This window comes from Nyctibius grandis, chromosome 12 (assembly GCF_013368605.1).
Source record: "Nyctibius grandis isolate bNycGra1 chromosome 12, bNycGra1.pri, whole genome shotgun sequence".
Classification (NCBI taxonomy): Eukaryota; Metazoa; Chordata; class Aves; order Nyctibiiformes; family Nyctibiidae; genus Nyctibius; species Nyctibius grandis.
Window position 1 is genome coordinate 8955726 of NC_090669.1, and position 21460 is coordinate 8977185.

Consider the following 21460-nt stretch of genomic DNA (forward strand, 5'->3'; position numbering starts at 1 on the left):
AGTCATTCAAAAATTGAGATAAGATAGCAAATATGTATCTTTAAATATTTTACTGAAAATAAACTAAAGAGCGGCTCTCCTCTGGCAAACCTCTAAAATAGCTTCAGTAGATGAACAGGGTCCGAATCCAACAACGCATATGTAAGCAGAGTAGTAATTACGTGAATTTCATCCAGTTTATGTGCTGAAAGTTACGTATGTATTTAGGGCACTGCTGGACTGGGGCCTAACCCAAATTATGCAAAGGCTTTGAAGAGGAAGGGACTGGAGGAGGGGTTTGTTAGCAGTCCCTTAGGATCACCAGAATGCTCCTGTGCTGGACTTTACCGGCCTCTGGAAGAACGGCCACTTTCGAGGGCTCTTTCATTTTTCAAAATATAATTAATAGCCCTTGTGCCGCCCCCCACATGGGCCTTTGACGCCGTGACCCCCCAAATGCTGGTGTGCCAAAAAACTCGCTTTCAGCGCAGGAGTGCTCCCGCTGACCGGGAAGGGGCCGCCGCCCCGACCCACAAGGCGCAGGAGGGTGAGGGCCGGGCCTGCGGCCTCTTCTCTGCCCCAGGACACGGCGCCGCTCCGGGCTCGTTCGCCCTCGGGGCCGCGGGGGAGCCGAGTGACCCCGGCGGGGCTCGGCAGCGGCACAGGTAAGAGGCGGCCTCCCCCCGGACCCGGGAAACGGGTGAAAGTACGGAGCCGCCTTTGCGCCGAGGAGCCCGAAGGCCGCTGGCGCCGGTTCCCCGCGGAGAGGAGCGGAGCGGAGCGGCCTTTGTTCCCCAGCACCACCCCGGGAGCGGAGCAGCCCGACCCGCGCGCCGCTGCTGGGTGCGCGTGCGCGGGGGCGCTGACGGCCGCCCGCCCGCCCGCCTCGGGAGCGCGCCTGGCAGGCAGGAGAGCTCCGCCGCAGCTGGCGCGCCCCCGTGGCGGTGTCTGCTCGGCCGGCAGAGAGACGGAGGGAGCGCGCGGTCGGGCCGGGCACCGAGCGTGTCGGCGAGAGCGGCGCAGTCAGACGCCCTGCAGCCCGCACGATCGGGGGAGCCAGGCCGCCTCAGCGGGGTGTCGCCCAGCCCAGCGCCCACAGGTGAGAGCGCCGCGGAGGGAGGCCGAGCGGCCTCGGAGCGCCGAGAGCGGCTCGCCCGGCGGGGCCCTCTCCCCGCCCGGCCCGTGCGCTGGGCGGCCGCCCGCCGCGCGCAGAAGGCCCCGGCGTGGCCGCGAGGCCGGCGCGCGCCGGCCGCAGAGGCGAGTCGAGACGAGGCCCCGCCGCGGCCTAAGCGCAGCCCGGGCGTCCGGTTTCCTGCTGGCGGCCGGGCCCCGCGCCGCCGCCCGCGACGGGGGCTGAGGCAGCCTGGCCCGAGGGAGCGAGGCGCGGCGGGCCCTTCTGTTCCCCGGCCGGGTCTGCTGTTCCCGAGGGGAAGAGGGAAGCGGCGGCGGGCGGCCCCGAGCCTTTCTGCCGGGCTATTGTGCGCCAGGCTGAGGCGGCGGCCCGGCCCTGCAGCTGCGGAGGGCCCGCCGCGCGCGGCCCTGCGCCGCCTCGGCCGCGGGGCTGCCCCTTTGTGGGCTGGGGCTCGGCCTCGCCGCGCCGTGCGCTTTGTGCCGGCGCCGCAGCGGAGCGGGGCCCGGCGCCGGCTGCCGCCGCGGCGCGGCGAAGGTCAGCAGGGCCGGGGAGGCGGGGGCGGCCTGCCGCTCCGGGCCCCCAGCGGCGCCTCTCTCTGCCTGCGCCCCGGCGGGCCCAGCCGCCGCAGGAGACAGGCTGCCGGGGAGAATGGGCCGCTGGGTGCTCCTCTGTCACATTCCCTGGGAAGGCTGCTGCCTCCCTCTTCTCTACTCCGGTGAGAGTAAAGAGTGGGGGAGATTCTTGCTCATTCCACGGGTTCCCCTGCGAAACTAAAAGGCTGGAGACCTTCGTTCTTTCCCCTTCTCCACTATTTCAAAAGGACGGGAGACAATAGCGTTTGTAGTGAAAGTCAAAGCGTCCTAAGTATTTCTTAAGGAGAAGAACCAAGTTTCTTTCCCGGTGGTGAACTGGTGGCATTTTTGTTATAAGCTCACGTTTCATTTGTAACTGTAAACTTACAATATTTCTCCAATATTCTCTCTTCAGTCTCTATTTCAACCAGTCTAGGTGAATACTACCTTTCTTCTGTAATAAGTAGTTTACTCATATGCTAAATAAATAGATAAAGTAACTTAATTTGTGTAACGTGGCAGATGAGTGGATGTTAGGAAGCACATAGCTAATTGGACTAGGTCAGGAAGGACATGGGATGTTCCACGTGCAGGACATAGTTTCAGTTGTCCGTTTATCTCCCTTCTACACTGTGAAGCTAGCACGGTACATCCGGGAGGGGGGAGGAAAAATGGAAGGGACTCTTCTCAACCCTGAGTTATTCAAGATGGTCTTCAAGAAGATCTGAGGTATTGGAAATACAGGTAGACTAATACAGAGGCTTTTAGGGTAAAACTTGGATCTCTAGACTAGTCGTCTGTTGCAGAAAATAACTTTGGGGGTATACCTAAGAATAAATCGATTAGTTCTATTTTTATCATTTGTTCTACACTGTAACATTGATATAAAAATTGAGTGCTAGAAATAATAATTGCATTAACTTCAATGGAAACTAATATTCTTAACTAGCTTTAGCACCTTTCACAGCAGTGAAAAATTGTACAGGAGAGCACAAGAATATGAGTCATCCATCAGTGGTATAGTTTTAGGAATCTGTTGTGACCCAAGAGTTCTGAAACTGATGAGATAATGAGCGTTTTGGTCCTGCAGGTGCATGTCATGACGAAGTATCTTGTCCATTAATCTCATTTCTGTTGGTAAGGTTTTAGTGCTATAGTCTAATTAGACTGTACTAGAGGAGTTAGCTTAGAAATTCAGTGGCTCCAGCTAAGTAGGTGTGAACTAAGGAAAGTAAATATTTTAAATAACACAAGTACTTTCCATACATAGGTTTGAGTATAGTTGCTACTGTCTGTTTATTGTGAATTGAGAAAGAGGCACTGCTCAGATGTCAAAGACACCTGCCTCTAATGCAGAAGAGGGGGGAGCATGAGCATGTTCACGTAAGGAGCAACTCTTTTTGGTCTGAAAACTCAGAGAAATCAAGTAGGACAGTTTTATGAACCCTGCTATTCACATAAAACCTGCTGGAAGACTATACATGCAACTCCTGTGAGAAACATGATGTTCTTAAAATTAAGTTAGAATAGCTTTGCTTTATTTTTCTGCTTGTAATAGTGTTTGTAGTCTTGTAACTGTCAGCTTTAAAAGTTGGACTGAGTTTTGCTAAATAGATTATCCATGTGTGTTTTGCTTTAATAGTTGTCTCATTTTCAGGAGCTAAGCTGAACCAGAATAGTCAATGTAAATCAATGGTATCTGGAATTCTGGACACACATAAGGAACTCAGTTCTGCAGTTGTGATGCATGTATCCAGTCTGCAGAAATCCAAAGTGAAAATTGTGTTTCCAGCTGCTGACTGTAGTTACCTGAATCCCTGGTTGGTGCTGTTAAGTGCTACCTGCTGCAGAGAACAGTAGCAGTGAAGTAAGGACACTGGCAAGCTCTAGTTCATCTCAACCATCACTTAGGGCCTAAAGCTTAGGATCTCTTCTCTGAAGTTTACAGTCTTACACATCATGAACATCATAGATGCAGGAGATTTTTTTTACTGGATTTTTTCTTTTTTTTTTGTTTCTTTGGTTTTTCAAGGAAAATCAGCATTAAGAAAAGTGTAAACTTAGTAGTGATTAAAAGAGAATAGTAAAAGATATCCCTTTTGATTCTAACAAATACATGACAGGTAGAGACATACTGTTATCTTAATAAAATGTTTTGTTCTGTTAGCAAAAAAATTTGTTGGAGGCAATTTAGTCTTTTTCAAAGTGTATGTACTGTTCATGTCTTATGTAGAATATCATGATAAAAATGCAATTTTGGTGTGTGTTTTCTGTGTACAGTATCACATCATGAAGTAGAAATGACGAGATCTGCATAAATACTGTGTTGTTACTGTGAGATGTTACTGCAGGTTTACCTGAGTTTTTCCTATTAGTACTTAATTGCATGTAACAAAAATCTTCCCAAGTCACTGACTTGGGGTTGTTTTATACCATGCTATAGTGTGTTTAGCTGTTAACTATGCTTGGTAAAGAAAGAAGATTAATGCCCCATTAATACTCTTCGGTTTTATGCACACTTCATATATGTATGTATTTTTTAGTTCTAGTCCAGACTACATACTATGTTTCTGTAATGCTCAGGACAACTATTTGAAATATATGCCTGAGTTAATCTATAAAATGGTGATTCTTTGTGTTATCACAGGAATAATGAGATATTTGGTTACTAATTCTACAGTACTTTAATCAGATAAAGTGCTAGATAATTACAGTTAACCAAATGGTGCACTTCCGATTTTGACTTGTTTCTCATTGTAGAAACTGAATACGGAAGCTGAGGTTGGCTGCGTTTTCAGTGGGGAAGTAAAATATTATTTGAATGGTGATGACTGTGTTTATCCTTTTGCATCTGGAAATGCATTTAAAAAAATTACTGTGGATATATTCCTACGGGGAAATTGATTTAAAAGAGCAGCAAATTCATCTACAGACAGTTGTTGTTGACCATTTCCTTTTTTGTTTGCCATATCTGGAAACAGATTTGTATCTTTTCTTGTGACAATTGATGACCTTGCTGAGACATGAAGAAAAACAAGGAGAGTGTAGTGATAACTTCTGCTGCTTAAAGAATTAGTCATCAGTTCCTTTAAAGTGATATGGCAGTTCTTTGAACTTTGGTTTGTGTGGCATGAAGTCTGTAAGTTAATTTTTTAAAGTTCTTTCCTACAGTTCTTGCATATAGTACTAAATGGAGCAAAAATTCATTTAGTCTTTGATGAAAGACCGCAATGGCTTTTCAGTGTTTGTGTTTGTTTTTTTGAGTGTTGTCAAGGAGGAGCATTTAGAATGCCGCTCTTCAGAGTTCTTTCAAATACATGTTCAGATTCGGTATGTCAAAGGAAAACTATATGCGAAGGAAAACTGTGTGTTAAATTTTGCTAATGTACAGATTGTCAAAAGGTTTTAACTGGAGTAGGAGTATTTTAAAACAATTTTGTGTTACATTAGAGGAGGGAAGGCTTGAAAATAAATTCCTTTACATAAAAATTGCTAGAGCTGGTGCTAGAGCTTAGAAATGTAGGTGTATTAAAAGGCTTATCTTTGTTGTTTCTCTTTAACTCTGTATTACAGCTGTTTCACGAGGGAAGGTTCTACATCTTCTGTATTTTGCAAGGAGGTGACAACTGAAATATTAGGTTTCTAAGTTCTGTTTTGTAAATATTAGTACATGTAGCTTTATGCTGAAATGTGATGTAGGTACTAGTTTGAAGTGGATTTTAAAAGTTAGTTTTTCCTATGATTTTTCTGACAGTATTATTTCTAAAATATGTGGTTAGTTGATGTTAACGCAAGGTGTAGCACATTCAGGGTACAGTTCTGCAGTAGCTAAGGACAGTTTCTGTTCAGGCTGCCAGTGATAACTTGCAGTTTTACTGTCACCAATGTGAATGTGAAATGGGCCGGTTTTAGTCCCAAGTTTAGTTGAAAACTGGTCACCTGTGAGAAATGGGTAACTGTTATCTGGTTCACTTCCCAGAGTAGCTTGCTGCATGGTAACATAAGAGCCAGTGCTGCTGCAAGAGATGTCATCCTCTGTCGTCACGGGTGCACTCGGGATCAGTGTAAGTGCAGGCTTATGGCTAAGAAAGAATGGTCTTGCACTCCGCTGCCAGCTTGGTTTTGGTGTCTTACTGGTGTGCCAGTGTAAGCATGTAGTTGTGCAAGACTGATCTTGCTGAATACTTTACCTTAAAGAGAAAGAACCCTAATGCGTAAAAGGCAGGCAGCACAGCCATTCCTTTTGGTGGCAGCTTGCTTTTGTTTGTTTTAGAAATGGTGGAATTGCACTCTGACATACTGTGTGTGCGTGCCTGGAGTTGTGGATCCTCTATCTGGTGGATTGTTCTTTGTGCTATAGATAAACCATTTTCTTCAGTTGTTTGTAATAGTATCTGAAAGATTTTAAGAAATATTGTAACTGAGCAGTTCTTAAAAGTGCTGTTAAAATATTTAAGAACATTTAAAACCTGTAATTTGCTATTTTCTCTTTGAAAGGTAATGACTGTAAGTCAGTGTTACCAGCTTAGAACCAAGACCTTAATCCTGTCCCCAGATCTGTGATTTTTTTTTTGGGGGGGGAGGAGAACCTCACTACTTCCTGTTGTTTTTTTTAGCTAGACATGGGATTCAGAATTTGCTACAGTCTTATGATCAGATATTTTAATCTTAAATGACCCAATGTTGTTTTGGAAATCATGTTTGAAACATGCTTTGGTATGCGTTTGTGTGTTGACATATAACCCCACTTTAAGGTGTATAAGATAAACTTATCATGTCTAACTAAAGCTAGTTTTTAAATTCATGTGTACTTGTTCACTTTTCCCTATATATGAGCCTTAAGTCTTGTTGCTTTCCTCCTCCTTACGTGCATGTACAGTTGTTTTCTTGTAAAAGCTGTGAAAATGCTCTGCTCAGCTAATCTTTTGATTTCTGAATGACTGTTTATTTTTAAATATATATGCACATACATATATGTAATATATATTACAAAATCATTAGAGTCATAAAATGACTTTCATTCACAGGAACTTTTTCCCCTTTTTTGTGCATGAAGGTGTCAATGCAGTTGAGAGTTAATTTGTGTAGGGTTCATCTCTATGTGGCAAATATCTGTGTGATTGCACAAGTATGTTAAAGATGTAATTTGAAGACTGGTTGCACAGGTGTGACTAGGGAATAATTTGGCTGGCAGATGTTGATGGTGTACTATAAAATTTTAGTCTGGCTTTGTGCTAGGTCAAGTATAGTCATTAGAAAGGAGATTTTACAAATAAGAAGTATGCATTCCATAATAGAAATTGAGACGAATATTCTTCTAAAACAGCACCTGTAAAGCAGTAATTTGAAGAACACTTTTATGCATATTACAACCAGCCACTGCCCTAAACAGCCTTATTTCAAAATCAGGTGTTCCATTTAAGGAGAAGTTGTCATTCCTTGTACAGTCATAATTCTTCCATGGATCTATTAAAGGAGTTGAGTGTGGGGAAAAAGAGTCTTCCATGAAGCTGTTCCTTAATGTACATATGAGGAAGTAGACTTAGGGTTGCCTATGAAACTTTAAATTTATTATTTCCTAATTTTTGAATGCTTGATCTTCCAACCTAATATATTTTTGTAACACTCCTGTAAAAAAAAAAAAAAAAGGCTAAAAAGTACTGAAGTTTACAGTTACACTCTAGGTAGTGAGTCATTGTTAGGATTTGATGATCGAGATTCAGCACTGCAGCATAGACTCAAGTTTTGATTTAACTACATAACAGAAGAGGGGAAAATATTTTGCAGAGGAGGACATAGTGATAGGTGTTGAATTCAGAAAGTGCTGATAAAGAGAGCATGAAGTAGCAGAAAGGTACATCTACTCCTGTCATTTCCAAACCATTTATAATATCTTGTGGTTTATTTTCTGACACAGACTCAGGCTTGACTTTAGAGTTATTATGGTTGAATTTTAATTTTGTATGCCATGAAGCATTTCCCAAGCAATACAAATAAGTGAAATAGTGCATTTTACTTAGCATTTGAGATATACCTGATCAGAATTTGATGGCAATAAAAGAACATATAATTCTTTTGCCTGGGAACTCTTTTTCTGCTGAATTTGAATCACTTGCTTCAAAAGATGGGTAGCTGGATCTTCACAAAGAAAGCTGATGGAATTTTTTTTGATAATACAAGGATCCCTCTAAAGAAAGGTTACTTTATTTGCTGTCCATAAAATGTCAATATGGAGTTCATGGCTTAGAAGGTGGCCTTCAGATTAGATACAGTAGAATTAGTGAGAAGGGTGTTGCTGTCTCCCTGATTTGTCTCTTCAATGTATAAAATATTGGAATTAATAGAGGGCAGTTATCCGTATGTGAGCAGGAGTTGGAAAGTAAACAGCGATTGAAGTTTGACTTGCTGCCGTATAGTGTCCTTTAGTGTATAATGACATTTAGTTATTACTAACCTTAAGTAAATTTGAATGGGGTCTACAGAGTTAATTTAGTATCCTTATCACGTTAATTCATTCCTATTTGCATTAATGTCTGAGACTCGAAGCTACTACGGTATGTTAAAACCTGTAAAAGGCAGAGAAGTACTTGTCTGTGGTGACTCAGAAACTTGTGACAGAGCAGGAACTAAACCCAGGTCTCCCACGCCACAGACTACTGCTCTAGTACCACTTTTTTTTTTAAGGTTTCAAGGAGTGCTCAAGGAATCTTTTCATGTAACATGGTGGTCTGCGGAGTCAGCAGTTCAACCCATTTCTGTTTGCTGTGCCCCAGGCTGATAATACTTGCTGGAAGACTGCTCTTATTTGTGAGATAAAGCCACATGCTGTAACGGATGGTTTCATTAAAAGCAGTAGAGCTGTTGCTCTGTGCAGGAGTGTGACCGTGGTAGGCTTGTCAGTAGCCAAATTTGAGTAACATTGTAATAACAGTTTAAGGAAAAGATTTTTAATGGTGGCAGTTGAATCCTTGTGCAACAATACTACAGAAACAGTTGATTCAGAACTGATGAGCAGGGAAAAAAATAAGTCACTTAAGTAAACCGTATTGGTTTTAATGGAAGCGCATGTACTTCAAAGAACGGATGCTAAAAATACAAGGCATGTAGGAGATGGGAGTTTAAAGAAATGAAGTACTGAAAAGTTTGTAACCATCAGTAATGTGAAAATGCCACTGTGTTTTTGCACTTCTTTTATTAAAGTCTTATATTTGTTACAACATAGATAATTTCAGCGCTCTTTTATACCTGCAGTATATCAACAAATACAAAAGCCTCTGTCCCATCTTAGATTTCCATAGCTTTCCTTTTGAATTAGGTATCCATAGTAGGAAAATCTTACTTTCAAAATATAGAAATGGCAACTTTAAAAATGTAGAGTTTATCCTTTACGTTTAAAATGTTGTGCGTTTTATTCTCATTGCGTGTGTGATAAAATAAAGACATTATCTGCCATTCTTCTAAATGTTCTTGCTTCTGAAGATTAAATATCTGGATTTTAAAAAAACACCTTGTAAAAACTCTCCCTCAAAATGACTAGAGATTCTGTGAGGTACTAGAAGTTCTGAAAAATTAGTAATTTCTGATGAGTTAAAAGTTAGGCTTGCAGTGTCCCTGCTCTGTGCTCCGTGACGCTGGATGTACTTATGTGTAGATTTCATGTTTGACATACCTTGAGTCACCAAGATCCCTACTCTGGAATCAGTATCTCAGTTCTCCAAGCCCTCCCCTATGTGTTCGCCCTCCACAGGTCAGATTGCCATTCTTCAGAGGGCTCCACTGTCATCAGGACTGCATAGAGGAATACAGAACAAATTAAGGATCATAAGAATAAATTATTATTTAAGATTGAAGTATGCATGAACCTAAGCAATGCAGAAGATGGAGAGATCTTAATAAAAATAGTCAACGTACGTAATCCTGTCCTGACTCCTCTACAGAGTGTCTTTCTGTGTCATGATCAGCCTCTTTTATAGGCCAGGTCCTCCTTGACCAGGTCCAGTTATTTCGATGGTCTGCTCCCTAGTACTATTTAGTTATGCAGGAAGAATATTGAGCCTAAAATAGGTCTTGAATTTGAAGTGGAATAGTTATCACAGAAAAGATTGTGTGTGTGAAGATGCATCAAAGTACAGATACTTCTTTTAGTTTAGCCTTATTGAATTAAGGTAGGCACTTCCCTGCCACACCTTCTTCCCTGTGTCTGCCACAGGCACGGGAATGGTGATGCAATATTGCGTGGCCATTACAGTATGCAGTGAAGAACATAGATTTTGCAAAATCAGACTGAGGAAAGACACACAGCTCCCAAATTGTCACACTTGGTAGGATTTGCTGTTAACATTTACAGAGGGTGTTTTTTTGTTGTTTGCTTTTTTTTTGTTAAACTAATAGATTGTAATTGTATACAGAGCCCATCTATGATATCTTGTAGAACAGAATTAGGCACTTCCTGCTTTAGATCCTTCTGAATGGTAGTATATGTTACAGCATGAAAAAGAACTTGTTTTCTTCTGATGCTGTTACTGATTCACTTTGTAGCTGATCCTCCTGTATGCCTTCCTTACCTTTTATTGCAACATGCTATGTCTTGGACTTTTAAAAAGGTAACTGTCTAACTGTGTTTGTAGAAATTACTGGGCTGAATTATTGTTGGAAGATGATCCTGATGCAGCTTAGTTCAGTGTGCTCTGTGCATAGTGAAAGAAAATTGGGTATTACTAAAAAATAAAAACTGTTTTCCCTGGTATTTATTGTTTGCGTAGAGTTGTCTGTGTTTTCATATAAAATTTTTCTTTATTTTGTTAGATTCTGTGGTTTCTGCCATCTTTATTTTGAAACCTGTACTTCTGCTTTATCTCACTTAGCTTTACTGTGCTCAAACTATGGCAGACTGCAGAAAGGAATGTTCGGCTTGGTGTCTGAGAAGGCTGGTGTGGGACAGCTGCTGGTTTGAATTCATACCATAGTTTATCATGCTATAGGTTCTGTCTGTGGGCATGTCAGGTGTCCTGTGTCAAGGAAGGCTCTGGCCACGCGCTGGCTACCGCTGTTGGCGCTGAGCTAGTGAACGGAGAAAAGGGAAGGCTTTTGTCACAGAGCACCACAGGTACAGAGCAAGAGTGTGCAGTATACAGCTTTGAGCAGTATTTCTGTATCACCATCTTCACGCCTCTGTAGTAGGTGGGATTCAGCAGTGTCAGCAAGATAAAGTTATTTGCTTGTTTTTAAAAAGGAAAAATATGGTAAAGTCCAATTTGGAAGTGGTCCATGATCTTTTTAATGAAAGTGTGTGGTTTTTATTTGTATTAGAAGAACGATTCTTTTTCTCTGTATTTTTGTTTAACTATATATAATGGAAAAAGTTGTTTCACTAGCTAGTTTGAGGCTTAACTTTCTTTTATTACAATAGATTACCAAATATTAATAATTTTCGCTATTGTTGCTTTTACCAGTTTATTTAATGTAGTGCTGCATTTTCTTTTTCTAGCAGGGGCATTTGATAGATTGTTATTAGTGTAGCTTGAATTCTCAGGAATTTCCTTTATAGTTCCCCTAGCTTTTGCTTTCTGTCCTGCTTCCTCTCCTTCCAAGCTCAAAAGATGGAGGAGATAAACATCCTATTTTGCTTTCTAATAATTTGTTGATGGTCTGAATTTGCAAAGAAACCTGTTTTCTTATTTAATGCTAAGTATAATTATAAGACATGCGAAAGCTGGGATGTTCTCTGATTTATATAGTACAGAGTGAGTGGTCCAAACTCAGGTTTTTGCTGTTGATCAGACATTTGTAGTTTTCATTCTAGAATGAAATTTGGGGGTTTATCAGTTAATGTTTTTTTCTCTGAACTTTGTTCCTCAGCTTGCCTGTCTTTGCAAGACTGGAGTGTCATAGCAGTGGAGTCTCTGATATTCCATGCTAACTTGGATCTTGATTTACTAGAAAATGGAAAATTCTGGTTGGCTGGAATATGGGTTTTTCACTTTTTAAAATTGGTGTAGTTCTTTGTTGCATTTAAAAATGAATGCTATAGTCATGGTGGTAGTTGCTTGCTAATACAATTTTTATGTGGTTGTTGTGTATCTTCTATAGGACACTGTTCCTTCTTAATTTTACATTATAAAGTTGTTGGACAGAAAATCTTTGATAGCTAGAACAAAACACCTCCTGGGTTGATGCTTAGTATTCTGGCATAGATAGACAGGAGAAATAGTTAACGATAGCGATGCAGCAGAAGTCAAACAGCGCTAGCCAATGCTCAAGTTTCTGTATTGGATTAGAAACAGGTCACTATAATTTGATGGGTGTAATAATAACTGTTTGTGTTTACATAGTGCTGTTCGTATCTGCGTCTGCCACATAGTATGTGTTGAATTTGGAGAAGACCTGGATTGCCCACTAGCAGTGACTCAATTGGTGATCGTATTGCGTACAAGAGGACGTATATGATAGCATCAGAAACACTGGGCGTTAAGATCTGGTGGTTCACTGCAGAGGTAGCCATGAAGAGGATGACTGATTCCATGATTATGTAAATCCATTGGGATTTCCTTTCCTGATGATTAGAAAGAGGGGTTGGTGGGGAGTGTCTTGGTGCAAGAAAAAAAAACTACCTGCAATTTCAGGCAGGCTGGGTTACTACAAGGTAGTGGAAATTGTTGTAATTTTGTATGAAAAGGAGATGAACTGGACAGATGACATTTTGGAAAAGGAAATCATCATGAGCCTTGCCTCAATTTTGTAAAATTTTTTGTCTTCTTTTAAAATAGTCTGTTACATTGGATTGGCTCTGGCTTTTGGTTATTATGCAGGAAAAGAGAAGCCCTGAGGTGTCTGAAATAATAAATAGCATGCACTAAAGAAAACAATGTCTGGAAGGGTCGAAAGAAATTCATAATTAATTAATCAAAAACAGAGCGTATAGAGACTAAATTGTGTTATGTAGTTGATTAATAATTTATGTCATGAACTGTACTTCTAAAAGTTTTGAAGAAGGTACAAAGGCTGTGTATAAGCAGGGATGTACATTTCTGGGTCCCCTGTTGTCAGATTTGCAGGAGCAGCCGTGCATTTGATATTAACCATGCCAGGCCTTTGTGATCTAACATCTCCCAAGAGCTGTGCGAGATAAATTGATAGCCTTCAAAATGGAAAAACCTGGGGTCCTAAGGTGTCTTAAAATTTAAATAGAAATTTAAAAATACTAATTTTTTAGAAAGTATTCACAAGCTATTCTCTGAGACACTTGTGCATAATACACTTGATGTTATATGTGTTTGCTGAAGTATGGCTTTGATGGTGGTGAGGGCAATATATAATATTTTCACTAGAGCCTGCTGAAACCTCTTTCCCTTCTGTTTTGCTGTCTATCGATGATCGAGTGCAAGAGGGAACGGAGGAAAGGTAGATTCCTTGGAAAGTTATTTTCAGAAATAGTAAGCATGTGTAGTTGAAAAGTTGGCTTTTCCGTAGTGCTATAGATACTGTCCTCAGCAGTTTAAGACATTGCATAATTGAGCAGCCATGGTACAACAATACAGTATCCTAAGAATTCTTAATAGAAAATTATCCTAATGCTACTTTAAAAATGGCGAGAAAGTTTCCTACTTAAAATACACTGGTGCCCCTTTTTAATCAGAACAAAGTGTGCTTTTTAATTACCTTCATTCTCAAGATAATATTCACTTGAGACTGCTGTATCAGTGACACTTGCAGTTTCTTGGGCATGTGATTATGGACTTTGTGTTTACTTGCATATGTGCACCCCCCCCCATTCTTGTTTCTAAATACACATACACTTCTTTTTTCTGTTGCGTTCATGAAACCTTCCTTCTGCTGCTGAAGAAATATTGGTGACTTCAATCTTTTCAATTTATTGTTTATAATATTTTACAAAATATTTATTCTTTATAATATTTTACAGAAGCTATCAATATTGAATTGTACAAATATCTGATGATACTGGCTAATCTTTCTGTATCTTCTTTTAAGTTCTTATTTACACCTGTCTAATGAGTATTTTTGACGGTTCATGTAGCTTTTGGGTTTTGACATTCTTTGGCTTATATCGCATCTTGAAAAAAGTGACCTGTCAGTGTTTTTCACAACTTTGAACACTGTCATGAAATGTTCTCATTTCCAGTGCTCTGTAACAGGGCATTGTTTAAAGAAAGGTCTCATTCTCAAATATGATTGTACAGTTGAAAAAGATGAAAGATTTTGTGTTACTTCATTGATGGCTGTAATGCGTTAAGAATTTATACAATTTGAATGGAAGTCTCTGAATTCAATGAGTTCTGAAATGTGATTGAAAAAAAGGTTTTATTGCATCACTTAGACGTTTGTGATAAGGCATTTTTTCCTGTCCTTGAATCACTCTTCAGCATTAAATAATGAGATTTTTTCCCCTTCCAGCCATTAAGATGACTATAGGGAAGTTTTGTGGGTTTTTTTTCCAAAACTAATATTCAGTTACCCTCTCAAAAGTGAATTAAAATGTTAAACCAAGTCTAATCTATTTGGTATGAGTGAAGATTTTGGAGAAGCGGGTGGTGTTAACTTGAATTTGTCAAAGGTGCCCCATATTTCAGTGAAATGCAGGAAATGTGATTTCTAGAACCGTGTCTGAAGCTAACACCTCTGAAAGATGAGAAGCTGGAAGTGTATCAATCTGTTCCGATGTGCAGTTGTTAATTCTGTGGCATGTGAGGTACATCATCTTTTTGAACTTCTCTTGGAACTGCTTTCCTTGTGTCTGCACCTCAGCTGAGCTTTTTAAAGAGTTAATTGATTGCGTCTTCCCAATCTCACTGTAATTCTTTTTACCCCTCTGGGGTTTCAAAGGCCTTTCTCTCTTCAGGCACTGTGCATTATATCACGGTGTAGCAAAGAGCACAGCATTAGGTAACCTGTCGAAGGGCTTGTGGTTTTCTTCTGTGGACAGCTGCTTGGTGGCAGGAGAGAATGCCTACGGCGTGCCTCGGTCACTTCAGAACACGCTCTTCGTTTCTCGAAAGCCATTTCTGTGCTGGTTTTCTTCAGCTTTTTTGTTTTGCTTGGAAACTTTCTGGACTTAACTGGCAGGGATGTTGTATATTGCACACGTGGGGGTGAATGTGAAGCATACCTTGTACTGAGTGAGTAGTTTTTGTTAATAGTAATTGGGTGTTATTTGCACATGTTATAGTGCTGACACAAACTTCCAGAGTCTTCCTTGAATAGTATGTGAATTTCAAATAGTAGGAAAGCATTTTTAAAGGTCATTTTATTTACTCAGATACCGTAGCCTTACTTTTTATGTGACCAGAACAATTTATTGCAGTGTGTTCTTCTGTTGCCTCCACTGAAACTTGTACTTCCAAGATCTTATCGTCATTACATGTGTATTCCGTAAGCCGAAGCTTTTCGGAGCCCAGCCTGTGCCTCACGCGAGCATGTTGACTTGGTTTCCAACTCCTTTATGCTTAAACTACTCTAATTTTTTTAATAGTCCGTGTGGATATTCAAATATGCCACGTTTTTCCAAATCTGTTGGACTTGTCTTTTCCTTGAGATTATTATGCTTTTGCTTAACTGAGTAATCTTTATACAAATGGAGAAAATTCCTGGTGAATGGGTACTTTGTAGATCCACAGTGGAAAATGCTAATTCGAGCAGTATCCTGGAAATAAATAGCAGGAACGGGAAGTGAAATTCATGTATCCGAAGAGTTCTGAGTGGAATCTATGGCTTTTAAAACCACTATTTAGGGAAGATGATCAGATCCGTCCGTCTATAAGTATCTGAACTAGGACAGGTGTGACACGCGTAAGGCACATACTGCTCTTGTTCCGCCTCAGTTTGAGGTGACGGGTACAGGGAGCTGTGGGCACGAGTGTGCGAGAGGCGGAGGCGATGCGGCGTTCGGGGGTGGCTGCGCTGGGGGAGCGGCGCCGTCGGGCGGAAGGGGTCAGCTCCGCCGGGGCTGGGGCCCGGGCCGGGCCCTCCCCTCGGGCGCGGGTGGCTGCCGGGGCCGCCGCGCCCGCCCGTGCGCGGCCCCGGGCAGCGGCGGGGCGGGGCCCAGCCCGCGGCAGCCAATGGCCGGGCCGAGCCGCCTCAGCCGCTGGCCGGCAGCCGGCGGAGCCGCCCCCCCGGCGGGGCGGAGCCGTCCCCGCCCGGCCTGGCGCGGCGGGGCAAGTTTGGGGAACCATTTTGGGGCGCCGGGCCGGAGCGTGGATGTAGCCGGTGGATGCGGAGTGTGCGCGGCCGTAAATGGGGGGGCTCGGGCCCGCAGCGGTAACGACAACGCGCGGAGCGGCGCGGGGTCCCGCTGGGGATCGCGGGGGTGTTCGCCGGGGGCAGCGCCCGGCCTGCGCCCCGCCGCCGCCCCGCGTCCCCGGGCTGCCCGCGCCCAGGAGAGGCCGCTGCCCCGCGCCCATCTCCTTCCTGCGCGGAAACGCAATGAGCTCCTTCGCTCCCCATGACGGGGAGATCTGCCTCCAGCTTTGTGTACTCGTGGAAGGGAGTCTGGTGTGCGTGCTTGCCGGGGAGTAAAACCAGCCAGGGGAAAGGTAGTGACCTGTAAATGGCGCGGTGCTTCAAGCTGTTTTTGTAGGAGCTGTGAAATCGCGTCCCTCGGGAGATCTCGAGAGCGTGTGTGTGTCACCCTTCCCCAGAACGGTGTTGAGAATAGTTTCGTCAACAGGTTGGTGCGTTCTGATGTCATCAAGGACAGAGTTTTTCTTGAATCTAGAACTAGGAAATCTTAGAATACGTTTTTCCCTTTTCACTCTTCCTGTTGGTTATACTTTTTCAAATTTGTACAACAATTTGTGTTGCAGCAACTAATACTTTTGAAGATGACACCTAGTGTACCTGAGTTTGTTACTGTTGGTTAGAGCCTTATTCCTAGTGTGTGGGAACAAAAGTAACGTAATGACAAATACTGCATATAGGGTTTTTTACCCGTAGTAAGGTTTTTGTAAGTAAAAATATCTTTAAATTTCCAGTTCCGTAGTTGTTTTTGCTTGGTTTGTGATTGTATGTTTGTGATGGTTTGGTGGGTTAAATATATTACGTTGTTAACACTTCTACTTGTGATTAACTTGTAGTTTTTAAGATAGCTATAAAAAATGAACTTCTCTGACTTTTCCATTATGATGTATTATTCATCTTTATGTTAACAAGAGTGATGAAAATGTAGGCTTTGGGCAGGTTTAGGCTTGGTAAATTACAGCTTTATCCAGTTTCTTCCTTGCATGCTAATCTCAGTGGTCTGGTTCACAGATTCCTGCTCATTTTCATTCCCTGCCCGTTTGGATGGTCCTCGGTGGTGGAAGGTGTGTGTGAAGGTTGTTCACGTACAGAAGCAGTGATAAAACAGGGCTGTACTGTTCTGTTCTTTAGTACTTCCGTAGCTTAGAACGCTTAAGTGGGAATACATCTGTGCATAAGGTCTTCTGCAAAGTGTGTAGGTTGCTTAATTTAACTGTTGAATGGGCTCCCAGAGGTGTAATTAAAGAAACCAGAGCTCACCCAGCTGGTCAGACTGCCTAGGGAACTGGTCTAACGCAGTGGTTTTCACCAGCGTTATCTGTGGGTTACTGGGGATCCCTGGATCAGGACGTACAGGTTCAGGTAAGATGAAGCAGACACGAACTTTTCTGAAATGTGTGTTTACAATATTTGACGGGAAACACTTCTAGAATTTTACATACGAATACGCATGCTATTTCTAAGCTCTTTCCAAGTGAAGAGCGCAGTCAGGCTTTGTTCTCCTGTGCACAGTTGTTCTCTGTGTAAACTTGTTCTAGAGCACAGAACTGCAGCGTGCCATCATGAGCCTCCCACCTACGGGTGCTGGGGAAAAATAGCAGCAGTGCTCAGTTGTCACAGAGGCCTTATCATTTGAATCCCCTCACAACAAGCTCATGGCATCGCTTCCCCAAGACATATATCTGATTTGTCACAGGTATCTTAAAATTTTCGCCTAAGCTGGAATGCCTTACAGTAGGAAAATAAGGCCAAAAGATACAATCATTCCTGTCGTATCTCTGCAGTTATCAGTTAAGGCCTGGCATTGAAAACCACTGTATGGTTTTTCTCCCAAAGATGAGAACTGGCTATTTCTAGTCCAACAACCCTGAGATGAAGGAAGAGACTTTGGAGGGGTGAGATGATGCTGCTGTGGGCATGTGAGACTCATAAAATCAGCGACTGAATACCGAATCTTGGACACCCATGTTTTTCTAGCTCTGGACTGGGGAGAGGTGCTTCTGTAGAAGAATTGGAAATTGCCTGGCTATGATTACTTTTTGAATGCCAAGGGATAAGTTATTTTGCATGTTGGAATCTCTCTGTTCCTTTGCTTTGTGCCCTGAACAGTGCCTGTCTCACCAAAGCATGCGCAGTATGCTGCTGTGAGGTATCTGGTCCAAGTATGAGTGAGTAAGTTTGTGGGTGAAATGATGCTAAATATGGGAAGCTTGCCTATTGCCTAATATTCCCATGTCAAACAGCAAGGAGATTAAAGGTGAGGTGTATTTTGAGAGCTTTATACATCTGTGACAGATACAGAGCTGGTGTACTTGCAGAGAAGCATTTCAGGTGATTTTTACTGTGTAACAGAAGCCAATTTGGGATAGCATTTATAGCGTTAAGGTAAGGTTTATTTTTTCAAAATGGAGCATTTCTTTTTTTCTGCTAGTACTAGTCATTCCTTTTGCACAAGGAGGAGAGTTGAGGGGTGCAGGACAAAGCGTAGCAGCCATAACGTGTTAAGAAATACAGTACTTCTATTGCATCTGTTGAATGCTTGAGCGAGCTGTTTGGTCAGACAGCTGTTAACTTCTGTCTGGGGACGTTGGAAAGAATAGAACTTCAGTGTAAACTCCACCGAATGTAAAACTTCATCAAAGCACCTTTTCAAGTTACTGGAAGTGTTTGAGTACTTATATGTTAAAATTAATTCTCAAATTTAAGTCTTGCATTTCTTGTCTTATTTTGGAAATTCCATAAAACAATTGCTTTTTCTTTTCTGGTATCTTCACAAATGGTTTAGGTCAGGAAGCCAAAGCAATGGATGGACTTTACAAGCCACGGGACTTACTTAGTAACAGAGTAATGAAAACAAAGAGTCACTATCCTGGAAAAAAAGCAGTGTAGTTGTAGTCAGCTATGTTTTCCTTGCTAGTGTTTTTCAATTTAAAAAAAAACCTGTACAGTAAATGTGATTACTGAGAAGGTCATCTCTGGAAGTTCTTTTTTTTCATTAAAAATGGCTAGTTTCTTATCACTAAATAAACAGCAACCTAAAATCGAGCCTTAGAATTGTTCCATAGTGGTCCTAGTTGTTACACACAAGTGATGTGGGTGGAGTATTTCATACATGCAATATTTAAAAAAAAAACAACAAACTTATTTGAGGATTTCAGTTATATTTTTATCATATTTTTACTCATCTCCCTTGCAGCTTTCAATACGTAAATTCAACTTCAGAATAATTAGCAGAACTTCTTCACTTGTTAAATTGGCCTGTCATACAAGGATCTGTATTCTATGCAGCACAACTGATATTCTACACATAACGTACCCACAGTTTGCATTACGTGGTTTTTTTTTTTGCTTTCATTTGTATCTGTTTTCTTTTGAAGCTTCTTTGTAAATCAAGAAATAGTGTATGCAGAGGAAGATAAAATGTGTTCAGATACTCATTCTTTTTTCTCTCTTCTGTTACAGAAATGAGCCGTCAGACTGCTACAGCACTACCTACAGGTACTTCAAAGTGTACACCATCCCAGAGGGTGCCCGCACTGACGGGCACTACAGCTTCCAATAATGACTTGGCTAGTCTCTTTGAGTGTCCTGTGTGTTTTGACTATGTGCTGCCACCAATTCTTCAGTGTCAGAGTGGCCATCTTGTTTGTAGCAACTGTCGCCCCAAACTTACGTGCTGTCCAACTTGCCGAGGCCCGCTGGGCTCCATCCGTAACCTGGCTATGGAGAAAGTTGCCAATTCTGTACTGTTCCCATGTAAATATGCCTCTTCTGGATGTGAGATAACTTTGCCGCACACAGAAAAAGCCGACCATGAGGAGCTGTGTGAGTTCAGGCCTTACTCCTGTCCGTGTCCCGGTGCTTCGTGTAAATGGCAAGGTTCTCTGGATGCTGTGATGCCACATCTGATGCATCAACATAAGTCAATTACAACACTTCAGGGAGAAGATATAGTGTTCCTTGCTACAGACATTAATCTTCCTGGTGCTGTTGACTGGGTTATGATGCAGTCTTGTTTTGGCTTTCATTTCATGTTAGTGTTGGAGAAACAGGAAAAATATGATGGTCACCAGCAGTTCTTTGCAATTGTACAGCTGATAGGAACACGCAAGCAAGCAGAAAACTTTGCTTATCGACTCGAGTTAAATGGTCATAGGCGGCGATTGACTTGGGAAGCAACTCCTCGATCTATTCATGAGGGAATTGCAACAGCCATTATGAATAGTGACTGCCTAGTCTTTGACACCAGCATTGCACAGCTCTTTGCAGAAAATGGCAATTTAGGCATCAATGTAACTATATCCATGTGTTGAAATGGCAATCAAACCTCTTCAGGCCAGTGTTTAAACCCCTTGCATTTAATTTAGCAGAAACTAGGGTAATCATCTGTGACTGTCAGAGAAATGATTTGGTAGATGGAGGGTAGACTTATATGAAGGTGAATAAAAGGAAAGGCTGTTAAATTACGGGAAGCAGTTGCATGTAGTAACACTAATATATTTAAAATAAGTCAACAGTAAACCACTGAAAATATATATCCACCCAAAATGGGCATCTTTTGTATTAAGAATTGATTCTACAGGAAACGTTGTAAAATAATTCTAAAACCTTGTTTGTAGATTGATTGTACTGTTGAAAAGGATACTGTTTCGTGTTTTTGTTTGTGTTTTTTTCCTCCCCCCTTTGACAAGCCATGTTGAGCGGCCTGGTCTCTGGCTGCTGCTTCCCCTCCTCCTCCCCCCCCCCCCTTTGTAAGTCACTACATAGTATTGCTGCTGTTTGTGTATATTTTTTGTGTATTTGCTAATTTTTATTAACTTCTAGTTTTTCATTAAATAAATATGACTTTCTTTTCTGTAATTCAGGTTTTTCTCTTTTTTGTATCTTTTTAAAGTTAATTACAGGTGTCATCTTTTGATATGCATAATTGCTATGGTAAAACTTATATTTCTGTATGTTTGGTAAATTTTGTCTTTTTCCAGTAGTCAATTCATTGGTGATACTGTTCTTAATTGAGCTCTTTTGTGAATGTACTGAACTCGAAAGGAGTACTTGTGTTCAAAGATGTATCAGGAAAGAAAGCTCCTTTAAAAACAGGTCTAGATGGTGTTGTACTTTTGAGTTATCTTCTAACAAAAATGAACAATTACTAAGAATTTTCCAAATTAAAAAAAAATAGTAATTCATGTTTCAAATTTAGAGATGCTTAGAAACTTGATTGCATCCTTGTATTTGTTGGTTTTGCAGTATAAAGAAGGTATTGTCTTACACAGTATTTGTAATTATAAAAACAGACCATTTGTTTTTTTTAAAAAAAAGGCAGTCAGAATGAGATGTTTTCAGTCTTTTTATATTTGTCATTAAAAGAATACCTGGCAAATGAAAAAAAAACCCCAACTTTTGCTTTTTGCTTTAGCTCAAAGTTTGACACATTGATACTCTTGCTCAGTTTCTTGTCTTCCCGTCTTTCGGTTGTTACTGAAGTAACTGTCTTGAGCTGATTTTTGTACAGTATTTTAGTGACATG

At 41.6% G+C, this 21460-nt stretch overlaps 1 protein-coding gene across 5 annotated transcripts; it reads left to right on the plus strand.

Annotated features, from left to right (window-relative positions):
- The first annotated feature begins 280 nt into the window (after window positions 1-280).
- Window positions 281-20793, plus strand: SIAH1 (siah E3 ubiquitin protein ligase 1). Of its 5 annotated transcripts, XM_068411098.1 has the most exons (3): window positions 16140-16229; window positions 16945-16997; window positions 19396-20793. In XM_068411098.1, exon 3 carries the CDS (start codon window positions 19398-19400, stop codon window positions 20244-20246), a length of 849 nt encoding a protein of 282 aa, XP_068267199.1. In that variant the 5' UTR covers window positions 16140-16229; window positions 16945-16997; window positions 19396-19397; the 3' UTR covers window positions 20247-20793. The 5 variants fall into 5 exon arrangements, with proteins under 5 accessions (XP_068267200.1, XP_068267198.1, XP_068267197.1 ...); XM_068411099.1 differs by lacking the exons at window positions 16140-16229; window positions 16945-16997 and adding an exon at window positions 281-644; XM_068411097.1 differs by lacking the exons at window positions 16140-16229; window positions 16945-16997 and adding an exon at window positions 897-1078.
- Window positions 20794-21460: the final 667 nt, after the last annotated feature.

Excerpts from the sequence above, each read along its gene's own strand:
- SIAH1 (XM_068411096.1), top strand. The coding sequence starts at position 16,139 with ATGACGGGGAGATCTGCCTCCAGCTTTGTGTACTCGTGGAAGGGAGTC. Across the intron at positions 16,230-19,395 it reads TAAAACCAGCCAGGGGAAAG|AAATGAGCCGTCAGACTGCT; the intron begins GTAGTGACCTGT and ends CTTCTGTTACAG.